Below are 13,330 nucleotides of genomic sequence, written 5' to 3' on the forward strand. Positions count from 1 at the left end.
ATTCTATTCACCGCTGTTTCTAGTCCCGAAACCGAACGGGTCCTCGCGGCCCATTCTCAATCTCAAGTCATTGAACAAGCATGTGAGGGTCTCCAAGTTTCGTATGGAAACTCTACGCTATATTATTCTGGCCTTGGAGCCTGGGGACTATATGGTCTTCCTGGACATACAGGATTACCCTTTGGTTTGACAACGGCCCCCCGAGTTTTCACCAAAGTAATGGCGGTCATGACGGCTACACTCCGCCGTCAAGGGGTCAGGATCCTACCGTACTTAGACGATTTGTTGAACAACACTCCCTTCAGGGTCGGTGGACCGAGGAGGAGTCTCTACTCCCGATAAACATTCTGGAACTGCGGGCGTTGTTCAATGCACTGATCCTGGCCCAGCAATTTGATACAGAACAGTGTTCAAGTACAATCGGACAACGCCACCACGGTGGCGTACATCAATCATCAATTCGACACTCAAAGCCTCATGGCAATGAGGGAAGTATCAAGGATTCTTCAGTGGGCGGGCAGAACGCCATCTGCCGGCCATATCCGCAGTGTTCATTCCGGGGGTCCTAAACTGGGAAGCGGACTTTCTTAGTAATCAGGACGTACACGTCGGAGAATTGAGCCTCAATCCAGAGGTGTTTCAACTTCTCGTGGATAAGTGGGGCCTTCCAGATGTGGACCTGATAGCGTCTCGACACAATCACAAGGTTCCTGTCACGGTCCGGCGGGAGACTGTGCATGGGAGCCGGCTCTTACCTCTCCGGTTCCTTTGGAGAGGTCCAGCTGGCGGAGGTGTGCTGGGAGGACAGGCAGGGGCACTGGTTGGCAGATCAGCAGACTGGCATGTTCCTCCGGCGGGGGTTAGCAGTGCTGCTGTGGAGCCAGGGCTTCTGTGAACAGGCTGGGCTGTGTTCTCAGTGGCCATCTTGGATGTGGGCAAAAAGCCGGTCTTGCCCACACTTCACCAATTTATCACTTTCCTGTGGCCAATTAGCTCTGAGCAGCTGCTATGAGACAGGAAGGTCTGGAGGAGGGAATTTGCCAGTGCAACGTCTTTCACAGTATCTGTGACGCTAGTTCTCTGTGCTCCCGCAGCGTCTCCAGTGTCAGGTTCTTGTTACAGCAAAGTACCCAAGTCTCCTGATATAGCCTTATGCAGACTGCCGACTCTGTTCCTGTGTCCTACCCAGCTACCTGTTATGGACGCCGCAGTAACCAGCCTTCGGAATTCCTCCTTTAAAGTACTGGGTCACGGTTCCGGTATCCTCAGCCACCCGCTAACCTACAGTAGTATCTCTAATCAACTGTCTTTGGCGAACTCTGTTAAACTACTCCAAGTAATAAATGCGCAAGACCTTCTTCCGTCCCGCTCGTTTGTTATTCAGAGATCCAAGTGCAATAGAATCATCTTCCCCAAATCCGGATCCACAAGAATCCCCAGACGTGACTGTTCCGGTCTTCGGAGCAAGGACAAGGGATCCTCAAGCGGCGTTCGTAGACGCTCTGGCAATTCCATGGAACTTTCGGCTGCCGTACGTGTGCCCTCCGGTGTCACTCCTGCCCAGAGTAATACGGAAGTTCAAGCAAGAAGGAGGAAACCTACTTCTGGTAGCTCCAGCGTAGACCAGGCGGCACTGGTTCTCCGATCTACAGGGCCTCTCATCTGATCGTCCCCTTCTCCTTCCACAACGACCAGACCTCCTCGTTTAGGGCCCTTTTGTTTACCAGGACTTGGCCCGTCTGGCTTTGACGGCATGGCTCTTGAAGCTTCCATCTTGAGGGCCAAGGGTTTTTCTGAGGCGGTCGTTCAAACTATGTTGAAGGCCCGTAAGCTGGCTTCTGCTCAGATTTACTATAGGGTCTGGAATGCTTACTTTACTTGGTGTGCGTCTCATAATCGTGACGTTTTCAAGTTTAGTACGGCCAAACTGTTGGCCTTCCTACAACAGGGCCTGGACTTAGGCCTTTGTCTGGCCTCCCTCAAGGTTCACATTTCTGCCTTGTCGATTTGGTTTCAGAATAAGATTGCTGCCCTACCTGATGTTCATACATTCACTCAGGGCGTGTTGCGGATTCAGCCTCCTTATGTCCCACCTTTGGCCTCTTGGGATCTGTCTGTAGTTCTGGGGGTCTTGCAAGAGTCCCCGTTTAAGCCTCTTGCATCTGCGGATCTTAAGTGGCTTTCCCCTTAAGGTTTTATATTTGCTGGCTTTCGCTTCAGCTAGAAGGGTCTCGGACTTGGGTGCCTTATCCTGTTAGTCCCCCTATATGATTTTTCACTGTGACCAGGCGGTTCTTAGAAAGCGTCCGGGTTATTTACCGAAGGTGGTGTCTTCCTTCCACCTTAACCAGGAGATTGTGGTTCCAGCCTTTACTTCTCCTGAGTGGTCATCTAAAGAGCGGTCTTTGGATGTGGTATGGGCTCTCCGTATCTATGTGAGGAGATCCTCCTCCATTAGGAAATCTGATTCTCTTTTTGTACTGTTTGGTTTTCACAAACGTGGCTAGCCTGCTCACAAGCAGACCTTGGCCAGATGGATTAGAATGGTGATTGCACAAGCCTATGTGCAGGCTGGACTTCCAGCTCCTGCTACCATTAAAGACCATTCCACTCGGTCTGTAGAACCCTCTTGGGCAGCCCGCTGTGGTGCGACCCTTGAACAATTGTGCAAGGCGGCTACGTGGTCCTCAGTGAACACGTTCATAAGGTTTTATGCCTTCGATACTTCTGCCTCCCCTGATGCTTCCTTTGGACGCCAGGTTCTTGTGCCCGCTACAGTGCGTCCCCTCCCATAAGAAACTGCTTTAGGACATCCTCCCCGATGTTAATCCTTGTGGAGCCCAGTGTACCCCGCAGTAGAAAACGAGATTTATGGTAAGAACTTACCATTGTTAAATCTTTCTGCGAGGTACACTGGGCTCCACAAGGCGCCCACCCTGACGCACTTAGCTTCTTTGGGTTGTTATGGCATTAGCCGCTGACACCCTCCCCTGCGGTGAGTGTGTGGTCTATGTGGCTACTCATGTTTGTCGTCTCTGGTACCTACTACTGCATTAGGCTGGTTAACGAAACTGAGCTCCTGTGCACGTAGGCGGGGTTATAGAGGAGGCGGTGCTGTGCATCTTGGGAACAGTCAAAGCTTTGAGCCTGTTGGTGCCTCGAATCAAGATCCTACTCACAACCCGTTGTTAATCCTTGTGGAGCCCACTGTACCTCGCAGAAAGAGATTTAAGAACGGTAAATTCTTACCATAAATCTCGTTTTTGGTACTTACCAGATAAATCCTTTTCTTTGAATCCACAGGGGGTACTGGACGCCTGCCCAAAGCAGTTTTTACCTGTCTTGTGGTAAGTTCAGTGAATCTTATGGTAACACATTCTCACCGACTTGTTAAAATGTAAAGGTGATATCTATTATTGTGTTAACTGTTTAGTTGTCCGTTACGTTATGTGTCAACTTTATTGTTGTCTGTTATGTTACAGTATAATGTTATATGTGTTTCTCTATTGTTCATCCTCTGTCGCTCCTGTTCGGCTCAGTAAAAACACTGAGGTACTTTTGGGTGTATGGAGGGGGTGGAGAGTTACTAATTGAAATATTTAAATGTGCCTATCCCTGCTAACGCCCAGTCCATATCCAAAGAGTACTCCAGTGCCCCCCCTGATTCAAAGAAAAGGATTTATCTTGTAACTACCAAAATCCTATTTTTCTGTGTTTCGCCTGTACTCTATAGGAAATAGCTATTTTGCTTAACTCTAGTTAATCCTGAACTATAGCATTGAATTAACCTTAAATATTAATACAAAGACTTACATAATATTTTTTAAGTATGTAGATTGTTCTAATATAGTGGTTAAAACTGCCTTATTATACGCGCGTGTATATGCACTTTTTTTTTTTTTCACTATTTGGATGCACTTTTTTTTTTTTCTGTTTTTTTCTGACATGATTATATCACTTGGCTTGCATTTATATTTATCCAGGGTCTGCTTCCTCTGACAGCGTGGAATGCAAAACAGAGTCCGGGGTAAACAGGTTACTTGGTAACCAGGTTACTTGGTGATGTCATCCTGCGGCGCTGGGGATGCGTGACACGGACCTCCCGCCAGCTTCCCGCTGCCAGATGCCAAACAGACACCTGGGGCCAAATGTAATAGAGTGAGAGTTTCAAAAAGTGAGAGATTAGGTAAGGTTTTTCAGTTGTTGTTTTTTTGTTTTTGTTTTGTTTTTTAAATGGCAATCATTTACATTGCAAAACCAGGTTGATCTTGCTGTGTAATTGATTGCCACTTGAAAAAAAACGGCAAAACCTTACCAAATCTCTCATTTTTTGAAACTCACTCTATTACATTTGGCCCCTGGTCTTCAATGTGTATTTAAGGTAAGCCGCCTCATTGTATATGTTTCTGCACACAGCACCTTGATGAAAAGACACCCGCCACGGTCTTGAAACGTCAGATTCACTGTATTCTGTAAAAAAAAAAATTCAATTTGATGCACTGATACAAAGACTATTTTCTCAAGTCCGATGAGTGCCACTTGTCTTCATTGTATCAACATAGAGCCAGGGCTCAGTATAGTAAAGCTATATATACTGTATGTATGTGTAAAATAAATATATATATATATATATATATATATATATATATGTGTGTGTGTGTGTTTAAAAAATTTAAACAATCTATAATTCACTGAAATGTAAATTAAATATACATTGATAAAAAGCTAGTTTGTCCTTATTTTTATTATTCTTATTTTGTCCTTTCTTGATGTTTCCCTTGTATATTCATACTTAGCTTATTTTGTTTTACGTTTTTACGTAAAATGCAGAAAGGTTTGTTCAGCGTATTTATTAATACCGACGTGCTGTACAGTATGCAGATGGAGAGTCACCCAGTCTTCTTATTAGCTATAGATGCTTACTTGTTATTACTGCGTAACAAAGAAATACCATTTCTATACTGTGACTTTCAATTGGTAAATCTATACTAAAAAGGTCTGCTGTCAATAGATCGACATGCAGTAGGTCGACAAGGTCAAACGGTTGACATGTAAAAGGTGCAGTTCAAAAGGACAGTATGTTGATAGGACAGTGGTCGATACAAGTTTTTATTATTTTCCATTTTTCCAGCTTTTTCATATTTTACCATCAATATGACCTACAATTAGGAATAGTAACCTTACCCGAAGCATAGTGAGCAAAGCAGTACACTAAAGGGGCTTGTTTGTGGCAGAAAAGTGACAAAGCACACAAAAATGTCTCGTGTGTTGACTATTTCCATGTTGACCTTTTGACCCTGTTGACCTTCACTACTTTCTACCTATTCAATGTCGACCATTTGACCCTGTCGACCTAATGCATGTCGACCATTAGTGGTCACACCTTTTTAGTGTAGATCTAATAATCCACCCCCCTTTCAGTTCTGGTTTCTTTGTTTTTAAAGGTCTATGTGCACTGTCCATTAATGGAGATAACTGCTATTTGGCTTATCCTGGGAGTGCATCGATCGGAGAAGTCCAAGTCTTTGATACTGTTAATTTGGTGAGTGATAGATACATACTGTAGTACTAGTTCAACGAACTGTAGTTTCAACATATGTGAAGTGCAAACTGAATTGGTTTACTGACCATGACCACCACTACATTTGCTAAATACAGTAGTTCTTTGCAAAATGCCATTTTTCTCTTTCGTGCTAGAGGATGCTGGGGTCCACATTAGTACCATGGGGTATAGACGGGTTCACTAGGAGCCACTGGCACTTTGAGTTTAATAGTGTGGGCTGGCTCCTCCCTCTATGCTCCTCCTACCAGACTCAGTTTAGAAAATGCGCTTGGAGGAGCCGGTCACAGCTAGGGGAGCTCCATAGGAGTTCTTTTAGTTTTATTATTTTTAATAGAGTTTAGGTACAGGGAGGCTGCTGGCAACAGCCTCCCTGCTTCTAGAGACTTAGGGGCGGAGTAGTGTCCACCCTGCGGGGTCTGAGTCACTATCTCCGCTGACAGGACACTGAGCTCCTGAGGGGATCGAACGTTCCCCGCCACGGGATCGCTCACCCCAGCAGCATGCCGCCACCCCCTTACAGAGCCAGAAGATTTGTGGTGAGTTAGTCACCGCCCCCCCCCCCCCCCCCCCCCCCGGCAAGCGGGGAGCCGGTGTGAAAATGGCGGCAACAGGGTATGGAGCGCAGTACTAACTGCGCTCCGGGGCTCAGCGGTACATGGTGCGGTGCGGTGCTGTGGGCGGGGGCGGGGGCCCTGAGCCAGCGCCTACACTGACTTCCAAGCCTTTCAAGGTCCCTGGATCGCTGCCAGCACAATTCCTCAGGTCAGTATAATCTTCAGAAGAGCGGGAAGACAGCGCCATTGAAGGGGGCGGAGCTTCTTCTCAGAGCGGATCCAGCAGCGCTCAGGGCCATTTTCCTGCCTGCAGAAGCGCTGTCAGTGTCCCTCCAAATCATCTCCAGCTATCTTATACGGTAACAGGGGGTTGTAGAAGGGGGGGGAGGCTTTAAATCTGTACTGTGCAACCTATTAAAGTGAACAGTAAGTGCTGGATAAGGGTTTCCCTATATTCTGAAGCGCTATGTGTGGGTTGACTCCAATCTCTGTGTCTCTCTTGCCATTCTTAGGGGGGAACTCTGTCTACCCCTTCCCTGTGTGTTTGTGGTCTCCATTAAGCTATGTCCAGGGACTCTGTGTCAAATGCTGCAGAGGATATGTCCTCTCAGGATTATACCATTCCATGTAATCAGGATTGAATGATGTTAGTGCAGGTCCCAGCAAGGGAGCCTGAGTGGTTAGCCGCTATTAAAAGTATCATTTCTCAGATTTCTACTAGAGTTGCACAAAATTAATCTGCAACTCAGGTTTTACAGAACTCTATGGCAGTTTGGTCCGGTTCTGTTACCTCAGGGGCCCCTACTGTATGCTCCCAAAAACGTGCTCTTGCCCAGATTATGCAAGATGATACGGTTACCGATTCTGATGCGGCAGACGGTGATGGGGATGTGCTGCGGGGGGCGGCATCTCTTGCAACAGGGGTGCAGTTGATGATACAGGCCATTAGAGATGTGTTGCATATTGTTGTTACAACACCTGAACAGGTTGAGGAGGCTTGCTTCACTGACAAAAAGAAAGCCTCGCTAACCTTCCCTGCGTCTAAGGCATTAAATGCTATATTTGAGAAATCCTGGGAAAACACAGAGAAAAAATTTCAGATCCCTAGAAAGGTTCTGGTTGCTTTCCCTTTCCTTGAGGAGGATAGGAAAAAGTGGGAAATCCCACCCATAGTTGACGCGTCTGTATCAAGACTCTCAAAAAAGTTGGTTTTACCTGTCCCTGGATCTACCGCGTTAAAAGAACCGGCTGATCGCAAAATTGACACTACGCTCAAATCCATATACACTACTTCAGGGACGATACTACGTCCTACTATTGCCTGTGCATGGATTTCCAAAGCTATAGTAAAGTGGTCAGGCACATTACTTGGGGAATTGGATACAATGGATAAAAGTGACGTTGAATTGTTTTCATGGAACATTCAGGATTCTGCAGGATTTATGGTGGACCTGTGTTCAATGGCTGCAGGGATATCTTCCATGTCTGTCTCAGCTCGTCGAGGACTGTGACTGCGCCAGTGGTCTGCCGACGCGGAATCCAGGAGAGGTGTGGAGAGACCCTACCCTACACAAGTCAGGCTCGCTTTGGGGAAGCAGTGGATGCGTGTATTTCCACGGCTACAGCGGGTAAGTCACCTTTTCTTCCCTCAGCTGCTCCTGCTACGAAGAAACCTTTTTCTTCAGCTGCCTCACAGTCCTTTCGGGCCTGCTAAAACAAGAAAGGCCACGCCGTCCAACACCTTCTTTAGAGGAGTTCGGACAAAATCCAAGAAACCTGCTGCAGCGGGTTTCCAGGAACAGAAGCCTGCTTCAGGTACGCCAAAGTCCTCAGCATGACGGTTGACAGCGCAGCCTGGAGGTAGGACCGGTGGGGGCGAGACTCAGGCATTTTAGCCACGTCTGGGTGTTATCCGGCCTGGATCCCTGGGTGCAAGATATTGTGTCCCAGTGATACAGGCTGCTGGAGTTTCAAGATCTCCCTACTCACCGATTCTTCAAATCAGGCTTGCCAGCTTTGCTGGTGGACAGGGCTATCCTACAGGAAGCCACCCAGATGTTGGTGGAGTCACAGGTCATTGTACCAATTCCAACCCATTTGCAAAACAAAGGTTACTATTCAAACCTCTTCGTGGTACCGGAACTGGATGTTTCGGTCAGACCCATTTTGAACTTAAAATCGCTAAACCCCTTTCTGAGGGAGTTCAAAATGGAGTCTCTGAGGGTGGTGATATCAGGTCTGGAGGAGGGGAAATTCTGATTTGGCCGCTGTATCAAGCTTTTCTCCGATTTGCACTGTTAGACAGTAATTTTCAGTTTAAGGGCCTGTCCACAGCACCGAGGGTATTCACCAAGGTGATGGCGGAGTTTATGATTCTCATCTGCAGACAGGGGGTGAACATAATTCCGTATCTGGATGATCTGCTGTTAAAAGCATCGTCCAAGGAGAAGCTGTTAGTCCATTGTTCTCACGACCCACCTACTCAGGGAACACGGTTGGATCCTGGATCTTCCAAAATCACATTTGGAGCCAACCAGGAGGTTGTTCTTTCTGGGAAAGATCCTACAGAGGGTGTTTCTTCCAGAGGAAAAAGTGTTGGTGATACAAACAATGGTCCGGGATGTTCTGAAGCAAACCCGGGTGTCTGTTCATCAGTGCATTCGACTTCTGGGGAAGATGGTGGCCTCTTACGAGGCTCTGCAGTACGGGAGGTTTCATACTCGACCCTTCCAACTGGATCTCCTGGACAAATGGTCGGGATCTCATCTACACATGTACCAGAGATTTCGTCTGTCGCTAAAGACCAAGATTTGACTCCTCTGGTGGCTACAATTTGCCTCAGCTTTTGGATGCAAGTCTCAGGGGTTGGGGCGTAGTCACTCAAGCTGAGACCTTTCAAGGACGGTGGTTAATTCTGAAAGCCGGCTTACCTATAAACATTCTGGAACTAAGAGCGGTCTACAACAGTCTTCTCCAAGCGGCTCATCTTCTGCGAGATCGAGCCATTCAAGTGCAGTCTGACAATGTGACGACAGTGGCTTACATAAACCGACAGGGCGGAACGAAGAGCAGAGCTGCAATGTCAGAGGTAACAAGAATAGTCCTCTGGGCATAAAAACACGCGTTGGCGCTGTCAGCAATCTTCATTCCGTGAGTAGACAACTGTGAAGCTGACTTTCTCTGGAGAGTGGGGACTCCATCTGGAGATGTTCACGGAGGTGACAGATCTTTGGGGTGTACCTCAAATAGACGTGATGGCCTCTCATCTCAACAAGAAGCTTCAGCTGTATTGTTCCAGGTCGAGGGACCCACAAGCCGTGGCGGTGGACGCCCTAGTGACTCCGTGTGTGTCCTGTCTGTGTACGTGTTTCCTCCACTTCCACTCATTCCAAGAGTTCTAAAACTCATAAGGAGAACAAAAGTTCAGGCAATCCTCATTGCTCCGGACTGGTCAAGAAGTGCTTGGTATATGGATCTTCTGGATCTACTGCTAGAATAGCTGAGGCCTCTTCCTCTTCGGGAGGACCTGCTGCAGCAGGGGCTGTTTGCTTATCAAGACTTACCACGGCTACGTTTGACGGCATGGAGGTTGAACGCCAGATATTAGCTCAGAAGGGCATTCCGACCAATGTTATTCCTACCCTGATACAGGCTAGGAAATGAGTAATGTCTAAACATTACCATCGTATTTTGAAAAAATATGTATCTTAGTGTGAATCCAAGAAATTTCCTATGGTGGAGTTTCAACTAGGACGGTTTCTTCTCTTCCTGCAAGGTGGTGTGGATATGGGCCTCAGGTTAGGATCCGTAAAGATCCAGATTTCGTCACTTTCAATTTTCTTCCAGAAACAACTGGCATCCCTCCCTGAGGTTCAGACTTTTTTGAAAGGGGTTCTGCACATCCAGCCTCCCTTTGTGTCGCCTATGGCGCCCTTCGATCTTAACGTGGTGTTTTCAGTTCCTCCAATCGGATTGGTTCGAGCCTCTACCGGAGGTTGAGGTCAAGTTTTTTACGTGGAAGGCTGTCACTTTGTTGGACTTAGCTTCTGCTAGACGTGTGTCGGAGCTGGGGGCTTTGTCTTGTATGAGCCCATACTTGATCTTCCATGAAGATAGAGCTGAGCTCCGGAGTTCCTTCCGAAGGTTGTGTCGGCATTTCATATCAACCAACCTATTGTGTTGCCAGTTGCTACTGACTCCTCAATTTCATCAAAGTCCTTTTGGATGTTGTAAGGGCTCTAAAAATCTATGTGAATCGGAATGCTCGTCACAGAAAATTGGACTCTGTTTGTCCTGTATGATCCCAAGAAACTTTGGTGTCCTGCTTCTAAGCAGACAATCTGTCGCTGGATCAGGTTCACTATACAGCATGCATATTCTACAGCAGGATTGCCGTGTCCTACATCTGTTAAGGCCCACTCTACTCATAAGGTGGGTTCTTCCTGGGCGGCCGCCCGGGGTGTCTTGGCTTTACAGCTTTGCCGAGCGGCTACTTGGTCTGGGTCGAACACATTTGCAAAATTCTTCAAGTTCGATACTTTGGCCCCGGAGGACCTCAGGTTTGGTCAATCAGTTCTGCAGAAGCTTCTGCGCTCTCCCTCCCGTTCTGGGAGCTTTGGTACATCCCCATGGTACTAATGTGGACCCCAGCATCCTCTAGGACGTAAGAGAAAATAGGATTTTAATTACCTACCGGTAAATCCTTTTCTCGTAGTCCGTAGAGGATGCTGGGCGCCCGCCCAGCGCTTCGTGTTCCTGCAGTGGTTACTTGGTTCAGTACTGCTTAGTTCTTGGTTAAGTACTGTTTTGTTACTTGGTAAGTAATATTGTTCAGCCGTTGCTGATGTTTCCAAGCTAGTTTGCTTGGTTTGCCTTGTGTGTGAGCTGGTGTGAATCTCGCCACTAGCTGCGCAAAATCCTTCTCTCTAAGTTGTCCGTCTCCTCGGGCACAGTTTCTAGACTGAGTCTGGTAGGGGGGGGCATAGAGGGAGGAGCCAGCCCACACACTCAAACTCTTAAAGTGCCAGTGGCTCCTAGTGGACCCATCTGTACCCCATGGTGCTAATGTGGACCCCAGCATCCGCTACGGACTACGAGAAAAGGATTTACTGGTAGGTAATTAAAATCCTATTTTTTGCTATTTGCCTTTTTTTGTTTGGGTCTGTAATGTCTTAAAGGCCACATACACTAGTACAATTTTACACAATTTTATACAATTCCGATATAGCCGTCTGAAACACAATTGTATGTGTTTTAGATCGTATCCAATCTGATGGGCGTCCCTGTGGCTGTTGGATAGGATCCCCTAGGTCGTTGGTACTGCCCTAATGATATATCAGAATCGGATGGAATAAGTGTGTTTTTTGTGCATGTGATATATCGCATGCGATGTATCGCAGGGAAGTTTGACCGGCATTCTCAGGACACTCCCAGCCCCGTAGCACTCTATCCAGCCCATCAGATATATCTCATGGTACAATTGTATGCCGTACGATATATTGCGCGCGATGTATAGCGGCTTCATCAATCGCATGTGATATATCTTATGCAAAAATAGCACAAAAGTACCAAAACGGTATGGAGTCACTCCCGGGAAATTACATCCGACTTCAGCCTCAGACATATCGCTGTAGTGTATAGGGCCCTTTAGAACAAAAGTTTACCTAGCAAATGTAAATACAATGCCAAACATTTGAAGTTGGAGAGGGAGATTCTGGATTGTTTGTGATTGATACACCTGAAAATTCCAGCAGTAAATCTGAGATAATCCCCAACAGCCAGCTTTATTCCAGGGCAGATAACCAGGTAAAACTAACAACCATGTATATACGTGTAGAGCAGATGGCAGTTAATTTAAGCAATGAGGCCAATAGTCAAAGCAGCCAATTAGGTGCCATTTTGAAATACTTAACTCCAAAAACTGACTTAATAACAGGGCATTCCTATGGGCAGTGGAGTTATTTAAAAAAAAAAAAAAAAAAGCAGGTACAGTACCCTTTGATAACCTGAGCTTTCTGTAGTCCTTCAGTACTTGGGAAAAGCATTCTATATTTCACTCCTAGATAGATGCTTTAAATTCAGTTTGAATCTTGAAGTTATCTTTTGATAAATGTTTTTAATAATTACATTTTCCAATGACTTTTGTGAACTTGCCAATATCTCAGAAGTACAAGGTATACATTTTTTTTTACATTTATAACCAATTGTTTTAACATACAGTAGTTAATTCCAAAAAATCATGTTTCCAAGACAACACTACAATAGTGAATAAATGCAAATGCCTATATCCCACTGATTAAATAACCCAGATGTTGGAAAAATGTTACACTTGGTTTCATTTCTCTGTCAGTCTATTATCTCGTTTTTATTTGGGGGAAAAAATATCCTTCTAGTGCAATCCAACATTAGAGTGTAGCTTTTCCCTTAGAGAGTTGCCATATTTAATGTGTTTTTTTTTTTTTTTTTTTAGCTAAAATGCTGCAGAGTTAGATGTCAGTTGCTTTGAGGAGATCCATGCAATTCAGACATACAGTAATTCAATTAGCCACGGTGCTTACTTCAGATTTCTAGCAGTGCCTGAGGTTATTCAATTGCAGCCCATAGGCTGCACTTACAGCTGATTTCACTTACGTTCTAGAGGATACTGGGGTCCACATTTGTACCATTGGGTATAGACTGGTCCACTAGGAGCCTTGGATACTTTAAGAAATCAATAGTGTGCACTGGCTTCTCCCTCTATGTCCCTCCTACCACATTCCGTTTAGAAAATGTGCCCGGAGGAGCCGGTCACTCTTGGGAAGCTCCTGAAGAGTGTTCTGCATTTATTTTCTATTTTATTATTTTCAGGCAGGTCTGGCTGGCACCAGACTGCCTGATTCCTGGGACTTAGGGGGGTGGGGATGGCCCAACCTCCCTAGGGTTAATGGTCCCGTTCCCCGCTGACAGGACACTGAGCTCCTGAGGGTCCTATTCGCAAGCCCCACCATGGCGAGCGTACAGACCCACAGCATGCCGCCACATCTAACAGAGCTGGAAGAGTGGTGAGTAGGTCGCCAGCGTCCCGGTTAGCGGGTCGCCGGTGGCATGAGGGTAGGGGCGCAGCGCTGCATGCACGCTGCACTCAAGGCTTCAGGGGCACTGTGTGACCACTGTGAGGAGCGGCTGGAGCCATTGTTATTACCCACTACTGGCACATATAGCAGGGGGTTTAACC

The 13,330-nt window shown here is 46.5% G+C and overlaps 1 protein-coding gene across 2 annotated transcripts in view; it reads left to right on the forward strand.

Annotated features, from left to right (window-relative positions):
• The window catches only part of WIPI2 (WD repeat domain, phosphoinositide interacting 2), a 797,269-nt gene that overhangs the window by 406,342 nt on the left and 377,597 nt on the right, over positions 1-13,330 (forward strand). For both annotated transcript variants that reach the window (XM_063934120.1, XM_063934121.1), the window contains one exon: positions 5,445-5,542. In XM_063934120.1, coding sequence (XP_063790190.1) covers positions 5,445-5,542 — 98 coding nt within the window. The remainder of the gene's footprint in view (positions 1-5,444; positions 5,543-13,330) is intronic.

This window comes from Pseudophryne corroboree, chromosome 7, assembly GCF_028390025.1.
Source record: "Pseudophryne corroboree isolate aPseCor3 chromosome 7, aPseCor3.hap2, whole genome shotgun sequence".
In the NCBI taxonomy this organism is placed as follows: domain Eukaryota; kingdom Metazoa; phylum Chordata; class Amphibia; order Anura; family Myobatrachidae; genus Pseudophryne; species Pseudophryne corroboree.